This window comes from Gymnoscopelus braueri (assembly GCF_963280865.1).
Source record: "Gymnoscopelus braueri genome assembly, chromosome: 5".
NCBI classification, from domain to species: domain Eukaryota; kingdom Metazoa; phylum Chordata; class Actinopteri; order Myctophiformes; family Myctophidae; genus Gymnoscopelus; species Gymnoscopelus braueri.
In genome coordinates, this window is record NC_137606.1 from 44,209,863 (window position 1) to 44,236,418 (window position 26,556).

The 26,556-nt window shown below is 42.7% G+C and overlaps 2 protein-coding genes across 2 annotated transcripts in view; both read right to left on the reverse strand.

The window, feature by feature from the left end:
- The window catches only part of aamdc (adipogenesis associated, Mth938 domain containing), a 282,823-nt gene extending 279,849 nt beyond the window's left edge, over positions 1-2,974 (reverse strand). The window contains exon 1 of the mRNA XM_080429469.1: positions 2,969-2,974. The gene's annotated coding sequence lies outside the window, so the exon portion shown is untranslated. The remainder of the gene's footprint in view (positions 1-2,968) is intronic.
- Positions 1-26,556, reverse strand: part of myo7aa (myosin VIIAa) — a 69,960-nt gene that overhangs the window by 1,605 nt on the left and 41,799 nt on the right. The window contains exons 24-48 of the mRNA XM_080429464.1: positions 24,778-24,990; positions 22,664-22,840; positions 22,122-22,217; positions 18,596-18,723; positions 17,908-18,034; positions 16,082-16,201; positions 15,673-15,846; positions 14,866-15,093; positions 13,891-14,058; positions 12,795-12,912; positions 11,478-11,604; positions 10,974-11,143; positions 10,468-10,658; positions 9,463-9,584; positions 8,956-9,113; positions 8,361-8,514; positions 7,409-7,564; positions 4,363-4,468; positions 4,149-4,262; positions 3,779-3,866; positions 3,390-3,496; positions 1,614-1,799; positions 1,009-1,125; positions 826-909; positions 279-398 (exon numbers count right to left, since the gene is read on the reverse strand). Of these exons, the coding sequence (XP_080285590.1) occupies positions 279-398; positions 826-909; positions 1,009-1,125; positions 1,614-1,799; positions 3,390-3,496; positions 3,779-3,866; positions 4,149-4,262; positions 4,363-4,468; positions 7,409-7,564; positions 8,361-8,514; positions 8,956-9,113; positions 9,463-9,584; positions 10,468-10,658; positions 10,974-11,143; positions 11,478-11,604; positions 12,795-12,912; positions 13,891-14,058; positions 14,866-15,093; positions 15,673-15,846; positions 16,082-16,201; positions 17,908-18,034; positions 18,596-18,723; positions 22,122-22,217; positions 22,664-22,840; positions 24,778-24,990 (3,549 nt within the window). The remainder of the gene's footprint in view (positions 1-278; positions 399-825; positions 910-1,008; positions 1,126-1,613; positions 1,800-3,389; positions 3,497-3,778; positions 3,867-4,148; positions 4,263-4,362; positions 4,469-7,408; positions 7,565-8,360; positions 8,515-8,955; positions 9,114-9,462; positions 9,585-10,467; positions 10,659-10,973; positions 11,144-11,477; positions 11,605-12,794; positions 12,913-13,890; positions 14,059-14,865; positions 15,094-15,672; positions 15,847-16,081; positions 16,202-17,907; positions 18,035-18,595; positions 18,724-22,121; positions 22,218-22,663; positions 22,841-24,777; positions 24,991-26,556) is intronic.

The following is a 26,556-nucleotide window of genomic DNA, read 5'->3' on the forward strand; positions in this document are numbered from 1 at the left end:
TCAGAACATGGCGATCGATTGATCCATATGGATATGTATGTATGTATGTATGTATGTATGTATGTATGTATGTATGTATGTATGTATGTATGTATGTATGTATGTATGCATGCATGCATGCATGCATGCATGCATGCATCCATCCATCCATCCATCCAAATGATGATTGTGTGTGTGTGTGTGTGTGTGTGTGTGTGTGTGTGTGTGTGTGTGTGTGTGTGTGTGTGCGCGTGTGTGTGTGTGTGTGTGTGTGTGTGTGTGTGTGTGTGTGTTCTTACAAGTGAGGTTTCACACAGCAGCTTGCTCCCTCTGACCAGGTTACCGATGGTGATGTGGAAGTATGTGTTCCCACTGCTCCAGTTGGAGATCTTAGTGAAGGGATGCGTGATGAGGACATCCTGGAGACAGACACACACACGCACGCACGCACGCACGCACGCACGCACGCACGCACGCACGCACGCACGCACGCACGCACGCACGCACGCACGCACGCACGCACGCACGCACGCACGCACGCACGCACGCACGCACACACACACACACACACACACACACACACACACACACACACACACACACACACACACACACACACACACACACACACACACACACACACACACACATTTAGTTGACTGTCTTATCCAGAGTGACTTAAAAACGATTGCCATTGTTAATAATAATAATAGACACAGATCATATCGCTTAAATCTCAACAGGGACACAACACACACGCACACGCACACGCACACGCACACGCACACGCACACGCACACGCACACGCACACGCACACGCACACGCACACGCACACGCACACCTACCTTGGTCTTGGGGTCGATGAGACTGACTCCATGCTTGTTGATGGCGATCAGCAGGATCTCTGGGAAGTTGGGTTCTGTGGTTTGCTGCAGATCAGACACAACGTCATGTAAGAAGTGATGCTGACTATTACCTGTGAACAGAATAACAACAAGTACTGCAGTGTACAGTGTCATGGTTCTTACCTTGACCTCGAAGAAGGCAGAGCCGAACGTGGGCCATTTGAAGATGATTTTTAGAAACAGCAGCTTGGCCTCTTCTCTCGATTTACCAGCCTGCTTGTTAAAGTACGCTACTAGAGACTGACATCACACACGCACACACACAAACATACAGCCCTTGTTAGTTTAACATAAATGATAAAACAATATTGATGTGCCTTAATTTTGTAGTCAAGAACTATAAAAAAAAAGAAAAGAAGACAAGATAATATTCAATAAAAATAAAAAAAAGACTGACAGCAAATGGGGAGAGAGAGATGGGGAGTGACACGCAGCAAAGTTCGGGATTTGAACCCGCGACACGCTAGGTGCCCGGACCGCTACGCCAGCCGTCAGGGCCATAGAATAACTATTTTAATCCTTGTGGGGATGTACAGTACATGTAGTGTCATCGTACATAGTTGCTGAATGAGCATCAAAACACACGCATCTCAGCAACATCGCTAAAAGATTAAGAGGCGAAACTCAAATTAGTTTGTCATTTCAAAGATTTGAGAAAAAGAATAACGCATTATTGATAGGAGATAAATAACAGAGACTTGTGTTGTGCATCTTATTATTAGCTTTACCCTTTTCCAGTCGTCGGGTGACAGCTGGCGAATTAGATCCTGAGGGACCAGCTCCCGAAGCATCTTAGGAATGGTAGGAAAGTGGGACTTGTCATCTTCAAACTTCACGCGGTAGATGAGCGCTCCCAGCTGGAACACCTCCTCGCGGGAACACTTGTGGTAGCCACGCAGGTACTTGGGCAGCTCCTGGTGGTTGGGAGGGACGACAGTGGTAGTAACTAAGTACATTTACTCAAGTACTGTACTTAAGTACAATTTTGAGGTATTTCTTTACTTTACTGGAGTATTTAAAAATGTCTGTACTTTTACTTCTACTCTACATCTCAGAGACAAATATTGTACTTTTTACTCCGCTACAATTATTTGAAAACGTTTAGTTACAAGTTACTTTGTAGATTTTGATTATTATTACAAAACATAAATTAACCACTTCAGCCTTATTTAAACTTTGAGTGTTGTCGAAACCGGTCGGCGTCTATTGGCATTTTATTGTTTTAGTATGTAATAGCCATGTCAACCTATTAAAGGCTATTTAACTTAATCCTTGCTTAGAGTGTGCTTGAAGTTTGTCTGTTTCAATGCTACCCCTCTTCACATTTTAAAGGCCTTACTCCACAGCTAACAGCATTTCTCACCCACACTGGGAGATTGGAGTGTGTACCAAACAGTTAAACACACATCACTCACACAGCACCACTGCACCCTTTCCAATTTCACAGCATTTCACCTTCGGCAAGTAACCATCACAACTGTGGTTCCGGGCTTTGATATAAAGGTTGACAGGGACACGCTTGGTGCTTCCCCATTCTTTTTTGATTGAAAACACATGCTTTTTCACATTCTGCTGATTTTTCTTTTTTTCTTTTAGGGCTTAGCACATCAATTAATATGTGAAGCTTTAGGAAAAGTGTCACATTTTGAGTGCACAGTACGGACTCTTGGTATTTACTGATCAAATTCTCCGTAATCCTGTTTGTGTGCAGACTGACTGCTTCAATAGTCTAGAAAAGCGTTTCTCTAACCTTTTAATCTTACTTGCCACAGACCCCCATAATTCTGAGAGTGAAGTGCACAATCCTGTAAGGGCCCATTTGGTTCCTAACTATCAATCATTTAGCTGCGGTCGCCCTGGAATTCCCTCAAGGACCCATGGGGGTCCTCGGACAAACACTTTGAGAAATGGTGTAGAATTCTAGATGGATTAATGATGTGAATCTAATCCCTTAAATAATAGTAATAATCTAATCCAATAATCTAATATTTTCTGACATGGCTGATACTGTACATTGAGGCTCTCTCTCTCTGGGCCCAGTGTTAATTTAACTCTGGGAGTCTACCTTAAAGGAGGAGTTCACCCCAAAAATTACTTATTTTCTATCAATTACACACCCCATGAAGCCTTGATTTCATGGATTTATTTTAGTTTTTGTGGCATTCCTAAGACAATAATTTGATGACCGTGTGTATTTCCGGTAGGAGACACAAATAATCTACTTTGTGTCTCCTACCGGATACATTAGCCGGTAGGAGACGGGAATCAAATTATTAGCTTAAGAATGCAACAAAAACAAAAAAGAATCCATGGATTCAAGGCTTCATAGGGTGTGCAATTGATAGAAAGTAAAGTCATTTTTTGGGTGAACTCCTCCTTTAAGACTTTTATTTAACCTGGAGTCTTGCGGGCCTTCTGCTTTGCAATCATTTCACTGGATGTAACTGCATCTGTAAGATATTGCAGTGTGGCTCTTAACTTGCGGCAGTACAGGAACAACCCACCTGGTAATAGTGGAAGATGGAGTCCGCGAATGAGTCCTTTCCAGGAACAGTGGCGGTCCACAGCTTCTTCATGAAGAACACCTGGTAGGTCAGAGATGGAACGATACCTACATAGGAAGACAGAGGGCGATAGTGAGTAGTCTACAGCCGAATTTATACTTGCCTGTACTTATGCTTGCTCACCAGATCTGTTCTAGTTGACAAGCAACAGTGTTGTGTGATATAAAGTATCAGAGTATAAATTATTAAATACAAATTAGATTTTAAAATGTCTTACCACTGTATGCAAAGTTAAAACAAAATAATTTCAATCTACTGATTTCTGCTGTACGCTAATAGTACATTTGTCAATATTGGTGTGCTCCTATTTGCTCTGATATGTATCCTACCGTCTTTAGCAGGCCGGGCTTTCTTAATCCAGTCTGTTAGATGTCTCACAAAATCAAAGAAGAAGTCCCCTTCAGGGACACTGATAACCTGCAACACACAGGCACACAGGCACGCACGCACACACGCACACGCACACACACACACACACACACACACACACACACACACACACACACACACACACACACACAAATATGCATCAAAAAGCCATTTGAAGTCCATGTAAACACTCTAATACAGTTCTGAAACTTTTGAATTTCAAGGACCTCCATAACTCTCAGAGCGTACATTTGTACACTCTCAGAGTTACAGACCTTTAAGGGTCCAGGGTGGACCCCACTTTGAGAACCACTGCTCTAATATTCTTACCTTGTCTGAGATCTTGACAAAGAGGCTGAAGCCCTCGGAGGATTTGAGCAGCAGTCTGGCAGAGATATTCTGACAGAAGTCCTTAGCCTTGGTGCTGGACTCTACCTCGAACGCCTGGTACACAGAGGAGTTCAAGGTCGCATCAGGAATCATAGATTAGTGAAACCTAACAAGGTGCCATGGGTATGTGGGTGTGATGCTGTGTGTCTCTAACCTCATCTGTGTCATCAGGGAAGTAGACTTTGTGGAATATCTGGGTGGTCTTGTGTTGGATGGCCTCCACCTCCACAAGATGAGGCGGGTACTTCCTGGGTCCATTACTGTTGCAGTGGTGATGACAACAACAACAACAACAACAACACAGGAAAACTTAAGAAAATAATACTTGTATCGGTTTTCAATGGTCTCTGAGTTAAGGCCATTTGCAGCTGTAGTGGCCCATATGTGTGCAATTTAGTTATTTTTGTTGTGACTATTGTCATGGCAGACCCCTGAACAGTGTTTGTGCCAATTTGGTGAAGATTGGAGTAACGGTGCGCCTGTGGCACCCATTGTCCCCATTCCAATGCAGACCCCTGAACAGTGTATGTGCCAAGTTTATGATTGGAGCAACAGTGCGCCTGTGCAACCTGTTCTCACTCCCAAGGTGTCACATGTTGCCGCTCTGTCAGTAGCCCTGAAAGTCAAGTTTTGAGATGACGGGACGCCATGGCAACGTTGCATGTTGACAAAACTATGCCTAAACCTAACCCTAATCCTAGGCATAAGAATATGCCTAAACCTAACCCTAATCCTAACCCTAACCCTAACCTCACAAAAATATGCCTAAAACTAACCTTAATCCTAACCCTAACCTCACAAAAACTATGTGGAGAGAAAGAAAAAAATGTCCTACCCATGGTGGGATTCGATAATGGGAGGTAGAAGGTACTAGACAAGCTCTCCAATGCCTTGATTTGAGTAGTATTTAAAGCTCCAATGCGTGCCTTTTAGTTTTACTACTCCTATAGGGACACATTAGGGAGTGAAAATGACAGAGCGGCAATAACTGACGCCTATCTGTGAGAATGTGTTGGCCTGTGGCACCCAGGGGCCCCCAGCCCCCCCCCCCAGGGGCCCCCAGGGGCCCTGATGTGGCCCTGGGAACACCCTCTAGGCAATTTGAATATAGGGGGGCACGCCCTCTAGGGAATTTTAATATAGGATATATATATTCTTTTTAATAAAAGTTTAAATCTAAAGTGTATACATTACACATACATACTATACATTAACAGGGGAATGAAAAACTCATCCATCATCCGTATTTGAATGTTGAGCTCATTTGTATCGTATGTTGACCTAATTTGTTGTGTCATTCAGTTCATTTGTTGCGTGAGAGGTTACACAGAAGCTTAATTAAAATTACCATGGGAACCAGAGGCATTGACATTGGGCACATGATATAACCTGTTGGTTGTCTCAGTTCATGTGACCTGCAGGTATACTGTACCTGATAAAGATGCAATAAATCAGGGCACTACAGCAGGTGAAACAATTCTTCTCTTAAAGGTATCATGACATTCATTTTCACTTTTTTTATTTTCAATGTTTTATTTGGGGTTTTATGACCTCAATTACACCCAAAAAACCTGAACTTAAAACATTCAGTGGAGTTTCTGTGGTCTGGGGTTTTCTGAATAATTAGGCTGAAAAGTAATCTGAGCTTGGCCCTTCGACAGTGAGGTCACTGTCGAATAATCCCGCCCACTCTCCTCCTCGCCCCTCCCCTCCCCTATCCTTTCCTTTGGGGGGGGCGGAGCAGAGGCGATGATTGACAGGCAAAATCCCTCACCAGCGACACCCGCAGGCAAAGATTTCTTTTTTCATTGCAGTTGAAAAGGCTTTAGAAATGTGAGAGAAAAACACCTGCCATTGATCACTGGAATGGAATTTTCACTTAAAACTTTTTGTACACTTTTGAAGGACCAGGACAAAGACTTTGAATGTGGTGTAAAAGTGAATGTCATTAAACCTTTAATACATCTATGGGTTGTTGTTAGACAAATCATAGGTGTCATAATTATGTTGTGCCTTCAGTGTTCAAACAGCAGGCATGACTCACATACAACCAGGTTTGTCTCGTCTACATTATTTAACCCTTTACTTGTTGTATCTGAGATATTTTTGATGACAATTGTTAAGTGTTAATGGATGAAAGAAATATGATATCTCCACAACTAGTCGACTGCATTGTGTTAGTAGTCGACAACTATTAAAATTCAGCAGTTGTGAATGCCCTAGTGTGTGTGTGTGTGTGTGTTAGGGCTGTCAAACGAATATTCGATATTTGGATATTATTCGAATATTGGGAAAATATGTAAATTCGAATATGAAAATTAATATTCAAATTTGTTTTTTAATGTTTTTGGGCGGTGAAACCGCCCCTATAAGTGAGGTTTGGATATTTGCACACCAAATCCTGCGCTGTGATTGGCCACAAATGTACCCCCCTAACCCTGCACCGTGATTGGCCAATCACAGTCTATTCAGGACTGTGATTGGCTAGTGTCACATGACACATGTGCATAGCCCTATATAAGAAACCATAACTTAAAAAAAACCATAAATTGGTTTTTTTAAGTTATGGTTTCTTCCATCACTTCTTCCATCACTTCTTCCATCACTTCTTCCATCACTGTGATGACCACTGTGACCACACCGCCCACTTCACACTGGGTGTGATTTTTTTTTTATTGAGTGGTGCCAGCCACTCCTACATTTGACCGTGTGTGTGGGTCCGTCCGTCCGTCCGTTTGAGCACGGCCTCAACAGCTGCAGCTGATTGCAACACAAGGATGCAACCAGTTACACTAATTCAAAGGCACCACTCTCTTCACACTGGGTGTGATTTTTTTTTGGTTTATTTGACAGGGACAATACAAAAAACTATGTATGAAATTATAAAAACAAACAAAAGATATGTTTTATTGGATCCGAGCACTCAATACATTGTTTTTTTGTACCGTTTCTGTCAAGAAAAAAAGAAGAAAAAGAAAAAATATATACATATTTTTTTATAATAATAATAATAATATTCGAATATATTCGAATATCTGTACATTTTTAAGACCAATATTCGAATATCATTTCTGAGGAAAGTTGACAGCCCTAGTGTGTGTGTGTGTGTGTGTGTGTGTGTGTGTGTGTGTGTGTGTGTGTGTGTGTGTGTGTGTGTGTGTGTGTGTGTGTGTGTGTGTGTGTGTGTGTGTGTGTGTTACCGCAGTGCTTTGTGCAGTCTCAGCATGCAGTCTCCAGCCAGGGGGTGATGTCTCTTGGACTGCAGGAAGCGCTGGACGTGTGGCAGCAGAACGTTACTGGGAGCAAACAGACCAGTACACAACCACAGCAGCTCCCAGCCCTTCTCTTCACTGTACCTGCACCATGGATTAAAGCAAAATGAAATCTCACCACTGAGAAATTGTGTCCTAATGTGCGATTTGTGAAACAAATTATGTTGTTTTAGTAATATTGTTTCCAGGTGAAGAAATCACAGATTGAGGCTTTAACATTAAGCTTTTATGAAATAACCCAGACCATTAAGATTTTATGGAAGATGCTTCTGCACATATTGCTAGTTTGACCACTTCAAATGTTCTAATCTTAAAATATTATATCTACAAGCTCGAGCTATTAGTCTACTGTAGCTGTGTTTATCATCAGCAAATGGGACCAAAATGTTTGTGCCAAGACATAAAACACCAAAAGATTGTCAGTATCAGGAAGAATGTTTTGTGCTGCTGGGGAAGGGGATACTCAGCGGAAAACATTATTGTAGGGGGACACAGTAAAGAAAGTTTGAGAAACCCTGCTGTATACGTAGATTACGTACGTTCAAAAGTTCTCACAAACTTGTACAACCTCTCCTCGAAACGTTAATTAATACTAACTCAATAACTAACACCTTCTCAATTATACTGTATTAATTAATGTAATACTATGTATAAGGGATACTTATTCTAAACTTTAAATAGATGTAGTTCAAGCGATCATCGGGGGTCAGTGTAGCCCCCACAATTTATAGTGGTATTGCTCCGTTTCGCGCGTATCCATAAGCTTTCAGAAAACTTGCAGAAAGACGGATGAAATGAACATAGCAAACAGGCTCCATCTATAACCGTACATAAGGTACCTAAGATTGAGTATAACTGGGCCTTTAGACGTCGCACATACTTGAAGTGGTTGTCAGTGAGCTGCTTGAGGATCTGGCTGTAGATCTCGTCTTTCAGGGGTTCTGCCTTCAGAGCTCCTTCAAAGATCTGGTCGGTGAGCTCGTTGACCGTGCGGGTCCGCTTGGACGGGTAGTCCCCCATGTACTTCATCATAGGTGGGACGCACGTTAAGGGAGAAAACTGTATAGCATATCGCACTGATGAATGTTCATCATGACAATTGTTTTCTGTACAATTTGTTTTGTCTGTACATAGAATGTTTCTCATTTGAGACAATTGATGTGGTGCATGTTTGTGTGTGTGTGACAGAATTAATTAAAGTACATTATTGCACGTTTATGGGTGTGTGGAGGAGTAGTCGCTTTGTTCACTTCAAGTGTTTGAATATATTAGAGTTTTGAAGGTGATATTTTGTGGTGAAATTGATAAGCCAAACTGTTTTTTTTTCCTGTTTACTAATGAGCTGGAGAGAGACCTGTTACTGAACAAACACTCTAGTCTATAGCATTTATTACTAATGGAATATAAAGCTATTTAACACAAAATTAAAACTAAGCTTAAGTGAGATGTCATTGCAGGATGTGAGTGAAGGATATCAATGAAGGACAGGCAGGCGTCCTGGGACAGCTCCTCATGGTTCACCACCTTCTTGAGCAGGGCCAGTTTGATGGGCTCCCTGGTGTACGACCACATCTTGTCCTTCCCACGGTTCTTGGTGATCATCACCCGACTCAACGTATGTTTCGGAGGGGGTCTGGATGGAGGGGCAGAGAGAGACAGAGAGAGTACACTGTAAAATCCTGTCAATTTAACTCAAATGGTCCATTTGGATCCATTTGTACACTCTCAACAAATCAAGAATGAAGAAAATAATCAAGAAGGTTCATTTGTCACTAACTTACACAAGTACAAGCAGCGAAATGTGTACTGTGTGTGTGTGTGTGTGTGTGTGTGTGTGTGTGTGTGTGTGTGTGTGTGTGTGTGTGTGTGTGTGTGTGTGTGTGTGTGTGTGTGTGTGTGTGTGTGTGTGTGTGTGTGTTCTGTGCGCGTGTGAGTGCACGTGTGTGCGTGTATGCGTGCGTTCGTGTGTTGATGATGTATACCTGAAGTAGTCGTAGGAGAACTCCTCCAGGGTGTATGGTTTCACCCTGTCCTCACTCTCTGGCATCACCAGTGTGTTCATACGCACCTCCTGCCTCTGGTCTGGTGTCATGGTCACCAAGGCCTGCCAGAGGAAACATGGGATGAGCTATATGGTCCTGTGTCCAACGGCCATCTCTTTATTAACACTATCCAGACCCATATTGACCAGACCAATATTTCAGTTTAGCCGATATGCAGTATCTGCCATTATGGCATAACCAATTTGGGCATGTCATTCTAGGTGAAAGTTTTCACCTATAATTTCACTATTTTAAAAGTTTCCCCCCAAAATGACAAATAACAGCTCACAGCACATCTCGTAACAATGTGTTTGTGTATTATTATAGATCTGCTATTTTGTATCCATTTTGAATAGGACTCACCTAATATAACCCCTGTTCATTATGCTAGGGTGGGATGGCTCAGGGTAGAGGACAGAGTACAGCAACTTGCAATGGGCCTGGTCTACAAGATACTCAAACTAACTTCAATAACAGAGACACCCACAGGCACAACACCAGAGGGAGCTCCACTGATCTCGTTCAACACAGATTCGGCACAAACATGGGGTTGAATTTGTTCTACTGTTATGCCACCAAAATGTGAAATGCCCTGCCACAGCCATCAAAAAGTGTGACCCCCCCCAATATTATCTGTACATATACTTACATATACAATATTGCTCCTAGTGTTGATGATTTCTTGTATGTTATAGTATGTCTTTAAATGTCTTGATGAATTGAATACATAGGACCACAATGGAAACAAGCCCTCAGGGCTTTTAGTCTTATCCTTTTAGCATCATTGTATAATCGTAAAGCTGTACTTTTTACAAACTGTTAATAAAGTATTCAATCAATCAATCAATGTGTATATTGTTGTATCTATCTGTAGATATCTGCATGTGCACTCTGTGTCTGAGTGTTTACATGCATGCTTGTGAACGTGAAGGTGTTTTGTCGCACCACAACGTCAGGCTGGGGTCTGGTCACAGTGGGCAGAACGTAGACGCAGTCTGCTGGGAAATCTCCCCTCTGATTGGTCCGATCGTTGATGCCGTGCGCCCAGCCAGAGTTGAGCACCTGCTCGCCGGTCTCCTGGTCCAATAGGATCAGGTCTCCTTTCTGGAAGCTCAGGAACGTTGACTCCTCCCCCGCTGGAAAGGGGCGGAGACAAGAAGCAGACTGAAGGTGACCTGTCGACTTTTTTTTTTTTTTTTTACAGATTTTGATTTAAAAAATGCAATGTATTTTATCATGTTACATTCCCATTAGCAATGACAAAGTGACATACAAGCCGTTTCCAATGGAAGCCAGCGGCGTGAAGGTACAAACACATGTCGCTTGTAATTGGGGGAATACTAATTTGTGCCATCAGCCTGTTCTTTTTGATTGAAGACTGAAGGACTATGAATCCTAATTGCTTTGACAGATGTATGACACTAGTGCAGAATGTGGTGGGCGGGGCTTACTGGGGTTGGGGTTGTCCTGCAGGGCCACCACGAACTTTGACCTCTTCCTCAGGCCTTCCAGGAAGGTCACCACAAGGTCACGGATGTCCTCAGCGTTGTTGGAGGTGAAGGTGTACTCCTCTCCCTTTATGGTCGCTAGAGTGAAACTCTGACCCTGTAACTTACCCCCTCTGACAGAGAGAGAGAGAGAGAGAGAGAGAGAGAGAGAGAGAGAGAGAGAGAGAGAGAGAGAGAGAAACAGAGAGACAGAGAGACAGAGAGAGAGAGAGAGAGAGAGAGAGAGAGAAACAGAGAGACAGAGAGACAGAGAGAGAGAGAGAGAGAGAGAGAGAGAGAGAGAGAGAGAGAGAGAAACAGAGAGACAGAGAGACAGAGAGTTACATAACTCATACCAGACAGTGCATCATGTCATTGAGGGGTGTATTTCATATTACAATGTCATCTTTAAGGTCGTGAGGGGTAGCTTTTTGCTGTTCATGTACTACAACTCCCAGAGTGCCTCACCTACTGCTGGAGACGGAAGAGATTTCTGGGAAGGAGAGTTCTAAGAGGACCTGCTCCTGCTCGTCCACAAAGTAGACACCGGTCCAGTTGACCGCTACGATCACATCGTTCTTGGGCAGGCTGGGACCTGGGGGAACAGAGAGACAAGGAAAATACATTGTAGATATTTCTCCCAATACGACAGTACTGAAACCATAAGGTTTTTCCCCCTCAAAGGCAGAGAGTGCAGTCACTTCCCTCTTATCTTGGAAAAGACAGCAGGAAGTTCACTCGGGTTGCACGGGGGTAAAGTTCCCGCCCACCACGGCAGAGATTAGGGGTTTGAATCCTTCGCGGTGCATCCAGCTTGGCCGGGCGCTCCAATGAACACAATTGGCCGTGTGGCTGCGTGACGGAAGCTGAGCGGTGAGGACAATCTCTGTCACTGCTCTAGAGACTCATGTAGTTGTATTCAACGCATGTTCAGGAGTAGAGACCTCCCTCTGCTCAACCTCTGCTCAACTTGATAAGGCAATCACCTTACCAAGTTCAGCCGTGCTGCTTATCTCTCAGCCAATCTCCGCTGCCATCACCAAAGTATAAATACACCTGCGTCTGCAGCACCTACCTGTTTGTGTTTCACTGCTAGTTGTTCCAATCCCCTCCTCCTCCCCAACCACCTCCTTTCTCACCAATTTTGCCCTTCTAACGTTATTTCTTCTCCTTCCTCCAGGAGCCCCAGGGCGGGGCAGTGTCGGAGCGAAGGCGACAGACCGCTCCCGAGCAGACAGACTGCTCCCGAGCAGAGCAACGCGGCGGTCGCCTGGCTCCCGAGACTATACCCCCACCCTGAGTCTCGCCCCACCTTGGGCTCCCCAGCTATACACATATATTTCATTGTACTGTGTTCAATAAATGCTGTTTAACCTGAGCAGAAGGTGTGGTCTCTTACTAGTGAACTACAGGTTGGTTCAGTGGAGTGTGGAACTAGGAAGAATAGGGTGTTCCTCCACATGTGCTATGTGCTCCTGGTGAAAAGAAGCGGGCCGCGCGTATTGGAGGAGACACATGGTTGTCTGTGGACTCCCTATAACCAACTTGAGGGACTAGAATACACACGGAATCAGGAATTAGCATAACGACTAAATCGGGGGGAAAAAGGTGTCGCTAGTGCAGGAGCAAGGACACGATCTCCTGTCCCACCCAAAACTGTCAACTGTGTTCATGGGTGTGCCCGGTCAAGGCAAAGGCAAAGGCACTGCCGCCGGATTCGGAATCCGGGCATCTGCAGTGCCTAGTGGTCGCAGAATCCTTCCTGCAGTTTAAACGAATGCTGACCTGAGAACTTGAAGGCCTCGTAGAAGCGTGAGAAGAGCAGCGGCCACTTGTAGCGGGCGAAGTCCACCACCTCTTGCTTCACCTTCTGAGGGTCAAATCTCTTCTGAGCGTAGATACCCTGGACACACAACCGGACGTGAAGAAGGAATCGGGTGTGTAGAGTCACTGGAGTATTTCCAATTTTCTATACCTTTACCTCTACTCCACTACATCTCAGAGTCAAATATTGTACTTTTTACTCCACTACAATTATTTGGAAACTTTAGTCACTAGTTACTTTGTAGATTTGGATTATTATTACCAGTGGTGGAAAAAGTACTCAAATTCTTTACTTAAGTAAAAGTACCAATACTGCAATATAAAAATACTTTGTTACAAGTAAAAGTCCAGAATAAAACAAATACTTGAGTAAAAGTACAAAAGTATTGGCATCAAAATGTACTTAAAGTACCAAAAGTAAAAGTACTAAATATTTGAAAATAGCCGATCTACAAGCTCACAGAGCTTGTAGATCTGCTATTTTCAAATAGCATAGGTTTAAAATAGGTTTAAAGTAGTTAATGTATGTTTCATTATATCATAATTTATATCTGAAAAGTAACTAGTAACTAAAGTTTTCAAATAATTGTAGTGGAGTAAAAGTACAATATTTGCCTCTGAGATGTAGTGGAGTAGAAGTAAAAGTATTGGAAATTGGAAATACTCAAGTAAAGTACAAATACCTCAAAATTGTACTTAAGTACAGTACTTAAGTAAATGTACTTAGTTACTTTCCACCACTGATTATTACAAAGCATGCATCAACCACTTCAGTCCTATTTAAACGTTGGCTATTTGAAAATAGCCGATCTACTAGCTCACAACGCTTCGCGACGCGACACGTTGTGAGCTTGTAGATCGGCTATTTTCAAAAGATTTTCATACATTTTAAACATTTCTGCATAATGGGTACTTTTACCAAAAGTGAAAGTTTCCATTGTAGTATTGATACTTTTACTTAAGTAAGTAAGTAAAAAAATTTGAGTACTTTTTCCACCACAGTGAATTATTTAAGTCTGGAAAAAGTATTGACACACTCAGGCCCAGCGCCGGGTACCTTTTTGTGGGCGGCCATGATTAAGTGGGCCCATTTCTCCACCGTTTTGGCGGTGCTTATCTCTCTGTCGGGGATGTAGGAGGGGATGAGGCTGAGGAGGCGCTCCAGGAGGATCTCAGAGCCGTAGTCCACATAGTACTGTTGAGACGCTAGCTCTGCCAGGTCATCCTGCAGGAGAGAGGAGGGAGAGAGAGAGAGAGAGAGAGAGAGAGAGAGAGAGAGACAGAGAGAGAGAGAGAGAGAGAGAGAGAGACAGACAGACAGACAGACAGACAGACAGACAGACAGACAGACAGACAGACAGACAGACAGACAGACAGACAGACAGACAGACAGACAGACAGACAGACAGACAGACAGACAGACAGACAGACAGACAGACAGACATTGTTGGAATCTGCATTCTTTACTGTAGTTAACCCATTAAGACCTGGAACTGTGTCATTTTTAGATTTGAGCTAAAAAGCATTATTTTACACTTTGGGCTATTCAAAAATAGCAGATCTACAAGCTCATAGCGCGGCACCGAGTGCCGCGCTACGAGCTTGTAGATCTGCTATTTTTGAAAAATCGTGAAAATGTGTGCAAATCTTTGAATATATATATTTTTAAAGCGAACATTTTTAACTCAAATCTTTACTTCTGGGGGTCCCTGGAACAATATATTTTGTTGGGGGTCCGCGGTCAAATACATATAATTTTGGGGGTCCTTGACATGAAAAAGATTGAGCACCACTGATATAGAAACATACGTTTTTCAGAATACTGTTGAGATTTAGGAGACATGTTGAACCGGCTTCAGGTCTCAATGGGTTAAGGATACAACAAAGTTCTGACACATAAAGTGCTGTCAGCTAGCTTTGGTTTATTGGAGTGAAGTGTCTTGAACATGAATGTACCAAATTTATTTGGTGCATAATTTGTTTATTTGACCACAAACAACAACAGTAGGAAAAAAAAAGAGTCAGAACTCACCCTATCGCAGCGATACTCTCCAAACTTGACCCCCCGGACGATCTGCTGGTAGATGAGGTTGGTGGCCACCAGGTCGTCAGTGGGACTGTGCCAGGGGGTGAAGATCTCCTTCCTGAAGAACAACCTCCATGGAGCGTTCCTCTCCTGGGCACCCTGCTCCTTGGCATACTGCTCACACTGAGACACAGCATCCATCACATGGTCATTACCACTACCTAGAGAAGACACCTGGAGGAGAGAAAGAAGAAAGAAGGAAAGGAAAGGGAAGGGAAGGGAAGGGAAGGGAAGGGAAGGGAAGGGAAGAGAAGAGAAGAGAAGAGAAGAGAAGAGAAGAGAAGAGAAGAGAAGAGAAGAGAAGAGAAGAGAAGAGAAGAGAAGAGAAGAGAAGAGAAGAGAAGAGAAGAGAAGAGAAGAGAAGAGAAGAGAAGAGAAGAGAAGAGAAGAGTAGAGAAGAGAATTATTGACTGTATTGACTGTTGGCTCTGGGATATAAACCTCGCCTAACATGTTCATTCCCAGAGAGAGGGCTAGAGAGAGATGATACCTTTGTATGGTGGACACACTTCCAAGTTGATATACTCCAACTTCTCTTTGCAGTTGTTAGACTCATACTTTAGACTTTAGACTTTATTGGCCACAAGGGAACATTCATTCGATTTAGTGTCTTATTCTGCCCCTTCTTGTCAAACAGAGCTATAGAGGGAGAATAACCTTGTCAAACGGAGCTATAGAGGGAGAATAACCTTGTCAAACAGAGCTATAGAGGGAGAATAACCTTGTCAAACAGAGCTATAGAGGGAGAATAACCTTGTCAAACAGAGCTATGTAGAGGGAGAATCCAAAGCGGTCCTGTAGGTTGATCTTGTCGGACAGAGAGTTGCACAGCTCCTTGGCCGTGGTGGCTGAGTCTGTCAGCAGTGTCTTGGTGGTGCCATCCATGAAGGTCACTGGTAACATGATGGGCTTCTTAGACTTGGTGGCCTGCAGAAAAGAACACACCAGAACATGGAGGCAAGTCTAACAGTTCATCGGTAAAAATGAGTACTGTAACAGGGGGAATAAACACGATAGTGTGTGTGTGTGTGTGTGTGTGTGTGTGTGTGTGTGTGTGTGTGTGTGTGTGTGTGTGTGTGTGTGTGTGTGTGTGTGTGTGTGTGTGTGTGTGTGCGCGCGTGTGTGTGTGTGTGTGTGTGTGTGTGTGCGTGTATGTGTGTACCTGTAGCTCCAGCCATGAGGGTGGCTGTGTTCTGGGTCCATTAGCAAACGTCCGTCGGAGTCTCTCCTCACAGTAGGGGGCGTAGCCCGGTGGACCCCCATTGATATAGTTCCTCAGATACTGGACACAACACATTCACAACACATAGTTTCACCCGCCAGTACGGTCAAATAGAAGTGAATAAAAACCTGATGGTTATATCAACTATTAATGACTCACACAGTCATTTAAAGGAATACTTCACCCACAAAATTACTTTTTCAAAAACAAAGAGAACATAGTTGAAAAAGAAGATAATTGGAAACAATCCACTATTAACAACAGCAAAATCAATTAATAAACTCCAAAAGTCCTTTCACAGTACAATCCCAAGTGTCTTATCCAGTCCGTGTCCTCAGTAGCCTATTTACAAAAACGTTGCTCTTTCGCTGAAAGTTTATTGTTTAAAGCACTTCCGGGCTAAACGGGCGGCGCATGCATGAACAACGCAGACGCCTGGGCGAGTGCGTGCATGTGAACTCAGCTCGCAGCTGTTGAACCCCACACACGTTCCTCCCTTGTGTATGAGACGGTTTACACAGGAAACGAGTTTACAGACAGACCTTTGATAAAGTGTTGCTGTTGTTAATACTGGACCCCTATTTTTCCCAATTCTCTTATTTTTCAACTGTATTCTCTTTGCTTGTGGATACTTCATTCATCGGAAAGGTGATTTTCATGTGATACAAATGAAAATTCTCCTAATTGATAGATTTGGTTCCAATTGTAGGCTACAGTCTTTCAACACTGAAAAATACACTGTGTAAATGTATTTTCTTATCCTTGCCTGGAGTGTAAATACTTATTAGTATCTTTCTTTTCTTTTGTTTGTTTACTTGTTTTGTCATATTGGATATTGTATGGTTGATTTGGTTGTTGTAGTTGTTTTCGTTTTGTTGTCTAATGTTTTTATGTATTTATAAATGTGCGTCATTGTGTTTAGGACCCCCTCGAAAACGAGATGCTACAGTACATCTCAAGGGGTTATTCCTGATAAAGAATTTCAATCATCAAATTATACAGATGATTATATAAATTGACAATCACTAATAAGCACTTCGTCACACAATATTAGACACAGAATATTAGAACAGATGCAACTTTGGTAGCCCGCACAAAGGTTAGAGAAATATAAAATACATTCATAATGCAGTGGTGGAAAGTAACTAAGTACATTTACTTAAGTACTGTACTTAAGTACAATTTTGAGGTATTTGTACTTTACTTGAGTATTTCCAATTTTCAGTACTTTTACTTCTACTCCACTACATCTCAGAGGCAAATATTGTACTTTTTACTCTACTACAATTATTTGAAAACTTTAGTTACTAGTTACTATTCAGACATAAACTATGATATAATGAAACATACATTAACCACTTTAACCCTATTTTATACCTAGGCTATTTGAAAATAGCAGATCTACAAGCTCACAACGCGTCGCATCGCGACGCGTTGTGAGCTTGTAGATCGGCTATTTTCAAATATTTAGTACTTTTACTTTTGGTACTCGAAGTACATTTTGATGCCAATACTTTTGTACTTTTACTCAAGTAAATTTTGAATTCTAGACTTTTACTTGTAACAGAGTATTTTTATATTGCAGTATTGGTACTTTTACTTAAGTAAAGAATTTGAGTACTTTTTCCACCACTGAGACAATATTAGAACAGATGCAACTTTGGTAGCCCGCACAGAGGTTAGAGAAATATAAAATACATTCATAATGTAACGTTATGTTATTATTTCATCGTCATTGGAACACAGTGAAGAAACGGAAAAACCACCTTGACGAACTTGTCTGACGGGGCGAAGCAGCCCACACACAGTGACATGAGGATCCACCCGCGGGCGTGGGAACTCTTAGACGGGTTCTGGTTCAGCTGCTTACAGATCTGACAGTAGATCTCATCCCTGTCACGCACACGCACACGCACACGCACACGCACACGCACACGCACACGCACACGCACACGCACACGCACACGCACACACCCACCCACACACACAGTACATGCAAGCACACAGAAACAAATTAAGCCATTAACCCATTAAGACCTGAGGCGATTCTTAAAAAAAAATCGAAATCATAACAGTTTTTGGAAAAAAATCTAAACATTTTTTTTTCAAGATTTTTCAAAAATAGCAGATCTACAAGCTCGTAGCGCGGCACTCGGTGCCGCGCTATGAGCTTGTATATCTGCTATTTTTGAATAGCCAAAGACATCTAAAGTGACACAGATGCGTTCCAGGTATCAATGGGTTAAAACCGGGAAAGTTTTGCGTTGGCTGTTCAAAAATTGCTGAACAATCTTGAAAGTGTGAGAACTACAGTACTCATTTAGAAGGCATTTGTAGAATCGGCCTCAGGTCTTAATGGGTGAAGATAGGCATCAGCATGAAAACTGTGTGTGTGTGTGTGTGTGTGTGTGTGTGTGTGTGTGTGTGCATGGGTGTGTGCGTGCTTGTGTGCACCTCAGTCCAGGCCTCAGGATCCCATTGCCGATGATGAAATGCAGTTTCTCCAGGTTGGATGTGGGACGGTCCTCCAGCATGCTGTTGCCATGGAGACCGTACTCTCCATCGTTAAGCCGCTTGGTCACCTGACAGGAAATGCATCACAATCTTACCATTACCATCACTTGTCGCCACGGTAACTAACAAATAATAATAATAATAATAACATCAATAACCTTATTTGTATGGCATCTTTCAAAAACAAGTTACAAAGTACTTTACAGCAAAAACTGATAATAAAAATGAATAAAATCAAAGATTATGACAAACAAGATTAGATAAAACGATATAGAAGTTGCAACAATGCCGTCAATTAAGAAAAATCTGTACGATAGAAGTGAGTTTTAACCGCTTAAACCCCAGCATCCGTATTGTGGGGAAAGCTTTGGCAGAAAATAGCAGTTGGACAAGCTCCACAAGACGATCGAGCTGGCCGATCGGCTGTTTTCATCGAAAGCTTTCCACACATAAACGGAAAAATGAAAAGACACTGGCATAGAGCCCTGAGAGACTCTGGTCAACCATATGGGGTTTAAGTGGTTAAGAAGATCTTTAAAAGGGAACACTGAGTTTGCCTGCCTGAGATCCCCAGGCAGGGAGTTCCACAGCCAAGGGGCCAAAGGACCAAGGGGCATGGCAAAAGCCTGGTTCCTCTTAGAGACAAGCTGAGACTTTGGAACCATTAGTATAGTGTCCTGCTGGTGGATCTCAGACAGCGGCCAGGCTCACAGGATCACAGATCAAAGATCACAAATATAGGCAGGAGGGTATCGATTCCGGGCTTTTACCCATTCAATCCGGGAACACATACTGTGTTACTTTAGATTTTTTTAAGCTATAGCCATTATTTTCTGCTATTCAAAAATAGCAGATATATAAGCTCCTAGCTACGAGCTTGTAGATCTGGGGGGGGGTGTTTTTTGCGTGAACATTTTTGCAAATATATAACATTTGAATATATAAATATACATATATTTTTTTTTATTAAAGCGATCATTTTTAACTCAAATGGTTGCTTCTGGGGATTCTACAAATGTCTTCTAAATCCTAACATTTTTTTTTTTACTTATATATAGTGGTTCTCTAACTTTTTCATGTCAAGGACCCCCCAAAATGATATGTATTTGGCCGCGGACCCCCCATCTCAAAATCTTTTGTTCCAGGAACCCCCACCAGAAGCAAAGATTTGAGTTAAAAATGTATATTCAAAGATTTGCACACATTTTCAAGATTTCTTTTCAAAAATAGCAGATCTACAAGGCTATGAGCTTGTATATCTGCTATTTTAGAATAGCCAAAGAAATCTAAAATGACAGAGATGCGTTCCCGGATTGAATGGTTTAAACACAAGCGGTGAAGTCTTCAAATACATTCTAAAACTAACCATTGAACCAGTGGAGGGCAGCAAGGATACGCTCACTTCTCTTAGATTGTGTTAAAAGTCTGTTGCAGTATCTTGGACAAAATCCTTTTGCCAAAAAATTGCTGATCTACAAGCTCACAATATGCCGATTTTTTGTCGAATATTAGCCTATAATGACATGCCCAGAATAGGGACGCAAGAGTTCAGGTGGTTAAAAGTGGACTCTGGCCATGATGTGTTTCCCATTGAAAGGCAGCTTCATATTCAGGTATCTGAATGTCTTTATTACGGTATCTTGCTGATACCTGAATAAAGTGCATTGCAACAGTCAAGTCTGTTAGGACAGTGGTTTCCAAACTTTTTTGCTCAAGACCCAAAAGAGACATTTTACGTCTCCCAAACTAGAGAAAATAGTAGATCTAAAAGCTCACAACGTGTCGCGGAGCTTGTAGATCGGCTATTTTCACTACTTTCTAAACTTGTAATTTTTTTTATTGATGGAATCTCTTAGATTTTTTCTTTTTTTTTAATGAAATTCCTTTGAATTTCTTTATTAATTTGTTTTGTTCAAAAAATGTGGAAACGAATAAAGGGAATATTTACTCGCGACCCATAAAAATGGGTCTGCGACCCAAACATGGGTCCCAACCCACTGTTTGGGAAACAGTGTGTTAGGAGATAAAAGCATGGATGACCTTGTCTTGGTCTGTGGACGTAAGCAACTGCTCACGGTAGACTGTTGAGCTCTGTGTACAACAGAAGGAAAGAGGGGTTTTGTACTCCAACTATATGAAGAGATATTTCACATTAACCACTTAAACCCTATATTTCGTTAACTCGGGGGTTCTCCAGGGATCTATACTTGGTCCACTCCTTTGTTCCTGCTACACACCAAATCTCTTTTGCTGAAAATGGCCCGAACTACAAGTTGTGAGCTTATAGATCTGCATTTTTTTAATATTAGGGGGCTCTATATTCACCTGTTTCCTAGGTTGTGTGTTTTCCACTTCCTGTCAATTTGATCCAATGAAATCCAATGAAACTGGTCAGATGACCAATGATATCCAATGAAATCGACAGGAAGTGGAAAACACACAGCCTAGGAAACAGGTGAATACTAGTGTATTTTCTGTTTTAGCTTTAGCTGAAAATAGCCGATCGACAAGCTCACAACGCACCGCAACGTGTTTAAATGTGGTTAAATGTGGATTCTGCCCATGATCTGTTTATCAATGAAAAGTAGCTTCTTATGAGTTAAGACTTCAGATGCTGGTCATGTGAAACAGTTCACATCTAACATGATTACTTCTCGTCTTTATGCCATAATCTGGTGAACTTAACCCCAAGCTCTGCCTACAACACTGAGGATTTTACTGTATAGACGATACTTCTTCTAGGGGTGGGCCGATATATCGTCCCGCGATATATGTGGGACGATATGTATCGTTTTGGCTTTTTTTTTTTTTTTTTGCAATAATAATAATACAAAAACAGAAGTATTTGTTTGCATTTGCTTCCCCCCCTCCCCCCATATATTTTCATAAGCTTCCCCCACCCCCCCATATATTTTCATAATAAAAAAGTGCCATATATCGTATCGTATCGATATCGTGAGCCCAATATCGCGCATCGTATCGTATCGTGAAATTAGTGGCACACCCCTACTTCTTAGCATGTCACCAATTTTTTATTTTTTTATAAATGTATCATCTTCCTCCCTGGACGCACAGCTCAATCTTTCACCTCACATCAGATCACATGGTGAGGCTACAGTTACATATTCCATCCCTCTTGTAAAGGTACCCCCCCTTTTTTTGTTGTTGTTGAACGTTTGTTAAGATTAGTCTATATTTAAAAAGAAATATGGCAAAGATAGCCATATCTACAAGCTCACAACGCTTGTAGATCGCTTATTTTCGTTATATGTTGCATGACGAAGTACATACTGTAGGACAGGTCTTAAGCGGTTAATGCAAGATTGGTTCTCTCTCTCTCTCTCTCTCTCTCTCTCTCTCTCTCTCTCTCTCTCTCTCTCTCTCTCTCTCATTCTCTCTCTCTCTCTCTCTCTCTCTCTCTCTCTCTCTCTCTCTCTCTCTCTCTCATTCTCTCTCTCTCTCTCACCTCCTCTGTGATCTTGGATTTCTTCTTCAGGGTGAGAGAGACCAGTTTGTGACGAACACTGTTCTTCTTGTGGCTGTGGCTGTCAGAATGAGGAGTCTAAAGGATGAGAAAATATCATTACAATATAAATATTTAAAAACACTTGTTGGGAAGTGGGTCAAAAATGTACTGCACCTGTACATACATGCATTAATCCTGCATTATGTTCAATTGCATACATTTTAGTTCATAGAGCATTTAAAGTAAGTGATTTTCTTTGGTTAAAATAAGTGGACATAAACACTGCCAGTGCAGTCAGATAAAGGGAAAACAGCCAGTTACAAAGTGCATGTAAGGCAGAGCATTGTTACATACAAAACAAAAGATGGCATACTTGTCGAACACACACACACACACACACACGCACACGCACACGCACACGCACACGCGCACACACACACACACACACACACACACACACACACACACACACACACACACACACACACACACACACACACACACACACACACACACACACACACACACACACACACACACACCTCCCCCTCTCCCTGCAGGGCCTGCAGCTCTCTCTTGTAGGTCTTCTTCCCCAGCGTCTCGTAGATCTTGGTCATGACGGGGATCTTCTCGCTGCCGTCGCTGATGGCTGTGTGGTACTTGGGCTCCGGCAGGTCTCCCATGAACCTCAGGATGGTGATCCACACCGCCAGAGCCGCCTGGCAGGGTGGAGAGCCCAGGTACCAGAGAAAGGAGAGATGAGGGTGATATGATATGTCTTTCAAAGGTTATCGTTGCTGTCGGCAGAAACCTCTTATCTCCATATTTTTACTTTTTGTGTTTTTCCTATAAATGAACGCCTTACTTGATCCTACTACAGCATCACACAAAAGCATGAAAAGTAGCAGATCTACAAGCTCTGCTTTTTCAGCTTGTAGATCTGCTACTTTTGATGCTTTTGAATTTGAATCCTGAAAAGTAACAGTTTTGGAGAAGTTGAGTTGCAAAAAAAACAAAACATATGTTTTTTCTGAAAACTCTTAGGATTTAGAACATTGGTTTAGAACAGTGGTTCTCAAAAATAGCAGATGTACAAGCTCACAGCACTTCACTTTGTGCTGCGCTGCGAGCTTGTACTGTACATCTGCTATTTTTGAACATGTTGGAACATTTAGATTTTTTTTAACACAAATTTCCTCTTCTGGGGGTCTCTAGCACAAAACATTTTCAGATGGGGGTCCGCGGCCATATATCAATTTGGTCCTTGGCACGAAGAAGTTTGAGAACTACTGGTTTAGAGAGCATTTGCCTAAGGTCCTAATGGGTTAAAGACTGCCTCAGAATGGACCCTTCGCTAAACCCCACCCCAAAAGCGATTGTCCAATGCCAGCTTAGCAACCGTTGTTAGCCTGGCATAGTTCTGGCAAGCTTTGGTCACCTGCCATAGCTGTCAATGTTATTTCGCCCGCACACACACAATCATTTGCAACATAATAGCAAGAATAGGAATACCACGATAACGCAATGGTGACTATGAACCACGTACCCAAACCCGTTGGAGGCTGCTTTTCCCAAGCTGAAATCTGCACTTAAACTGCAAGGCTGAATATGGCTGTGTTGTTGAACACATACACAGCTTAACGTCAGGAAAGTTACAAGACACGACTCACTCGCCCAGGTGGTGTCAATAATAGGCTACTAATCACCGTAATCGTAACAAAATTCAGAATCACAGCACTGCCTGTTTCGGATTCCGCACGTTAAAGTATATTCATTCATTTGTTCGTCTATTTATTAACTGCTACTGTAGTCTTACCCTGCGGTACATGAAAACTTCAACCTGGTGTTTGCACTTTCTCCATTTACGGTCCGTACATATATATAAACGTTCAGATTTCAAATATAAATTGCTTACCCTATGGCCACGGATGTTAAAATGATGCACGGGACTCTCAAAAGTACCCGTATATTCTGTATTGTTCAATAAAAAGCATTTTAATCCGATCGGTGGCCATTTTCTCATAGAGTTATAATGTATCAGAGTGCAATACACCTACCAACCGATAGGGTCGCTTAGTTGAAAGCATATGGAGAAAATGGCCACCAATCAGATTCAAATGCTTTTTATTGAACAATACGGATGATACGGGTACTTTTGAGAGCCCGTACATAAATGTAACATCCGTGGCCATGGGATAGATGGGGCGGCCATAGCTGAGTGGTTAGTGAGCCCGCCTAGGGAACCAGCTGGCCCTGGTTGCCCCAGGTTCGATTCCAGGCTATCCCAGCATATGTGCCGATGATATGAAATTTGTCCCTGAGCAAGACTCTTAACCCCAATTGCTCACAGGTTCTCATTGGAAACAAGACCGCAAGGACTTTCATGAACGACCTGTTAAAAGGAATCATCCTTATCCTTTATAAGCACTTTATATTTGAAATATGAACGTTTCTGTAGATGTACGGGCTATAATGGAGAAAGTGCAAACACCAGGTTGAAATTCATCCATGACGGTCGAGACAGACGACCGTCGCGTATCCATGGCTATTACTCCCTCTAACATTTTAGTTTATTGAAATAATGTCATGCACATTTGTCCAGTGCTTATAGCAATAGCTTTTGAAGGTCATGTGTATACAGTATACTGTACTGTACCAGCTGGTCTCCCTCGTCATCGTGGAACAGCAGCGGCTGCTTGAGGGGTCGTCTCACGTAGCTGTGGGTGGTGGTACCCTGGAAGTAGGTGGCGGCGTACTTGGCGAACTTGTACTCGGACAGGTCCTCCTCGTCGTCGTCCTCCGGCAGAGGGAGGGCCTCGTCCAGGTCCTCCTCCTGCATCTCCCTCTGAGCCGGGGTCCTCTCCAGGTCCTGTGTGTTTGTGTGTGTGTGTGTGTGTGTGTGTGTGTGTGTGTGTGTGTGTGTTTGTGTGTGTGTGTGTGTGTGTGTGTGTGTGTGTGTGTGTGTGTGTGTGTGTGTGTGCACACACAGAGGACAGAATCACCAGAATCACCATGTGTCCACTGGGTAGGGTGGGGATCCGGAACCGGAGGAACCAGATCAAACATTGAGGAACCGGAATAGGTTCCGTCACATGTGGAACACTGTCAGAGCTGGTATGTGTACTTCACGTCTGCTATACAATTTCAATACTGGTGGTTCTCCAACTTTTTTAATTCAAAGATCACCATAACTTTGAATGTGTACAGATGGAACCAAATGGACCCATAAGGGTCCATTTGGTTCCATCTGTACACTCTCAGAGTTACAGACCTGTAAGGGTCAAATTGGTACCCCCATAGGAATCATTAAAGGGAACCGTTAAGGAATCGGACCGTTAACACATTAACTGCCAAGACCGTAGTCCTACGGGCCGTTAAATCCAACTGTTAAGCGCCGAGACCGCAGCCCTACGGGCTGCGGTCTTTTCGCGCATGCGCGGTCCGGGTGCACTTTCGGATTTTTTTTGATCCACATCCGTTTCCGGTTTGATGACAGGAAATAGAATTATTTGGGATCCGGTTTTCACGATCACGCCCGCCCTCGTTCTACAGACGAAACTGAAACTCAATTCTCTTCCTGTAGTTTTTTCTCCTCGCATTTCACTGTTTAACGTAATCCGCTCTAACTCAAACATGGATGCCCCGTTTGACACGTGGTTTTCACTGGGAGATACAGGGAGATCGCGCGGATGTAAACAGACTGTGTAGCGCTCAATCTTAAGGATTTTAACAAGATCTATGGCGACATGAAAAAAACAAAAAAACAACAAAAACACCTTGGCACTGGTGAGTACATTATGAGATTAGCCCTTGGCAGTGGATGTGTAAGGAACCGGAATCGTTAAAATCCTGAAGGATCACAACTCTACCACTGGGGGGCGGTGGTATGTTTGTTATGTTGATGCTTTTTTACAATGGCAAGGACCTGAATGGCCTACATTTCGTGGGGGCGACAGTGGCTCAGGGGTAGAGAGGCCACTTGGCCGGTAGAGCGGCCGGATGATCTATTTCCCAGTTCGATCCCAGGCTCCCCCAGAGTTAGTGTTGAAGTGTCCTTGAGCAAGACGCTCAACCCCTAATGCTCCCGATGAGCAGGTTGGTGCCTTGCATGGTTTCCTCCGCTGTGTGTGTGAATGTAATGCACAATCTATGTAAAGCGCTTTGGATAAAATGCGCCAAATGCACCATTTACCATTTCTCTCATTATGGTCAACTGGCCTGTTCTGTATGGGGGCTGCTCACCACACTCACATGACATGATATGTCACCATATTGGATGTAATATTAATTATCGAGTTTCTGGCATCAAACAGGATGGCTGCCTGGCTGCTACAGCAGGAAAAACACTTACTTTTCACATTTTTCCCTTTCTTTTTGCAACGAGATTATGTTTTTTTTTTACCAACACATTACTTGTATTTATATCTGTGCTGAT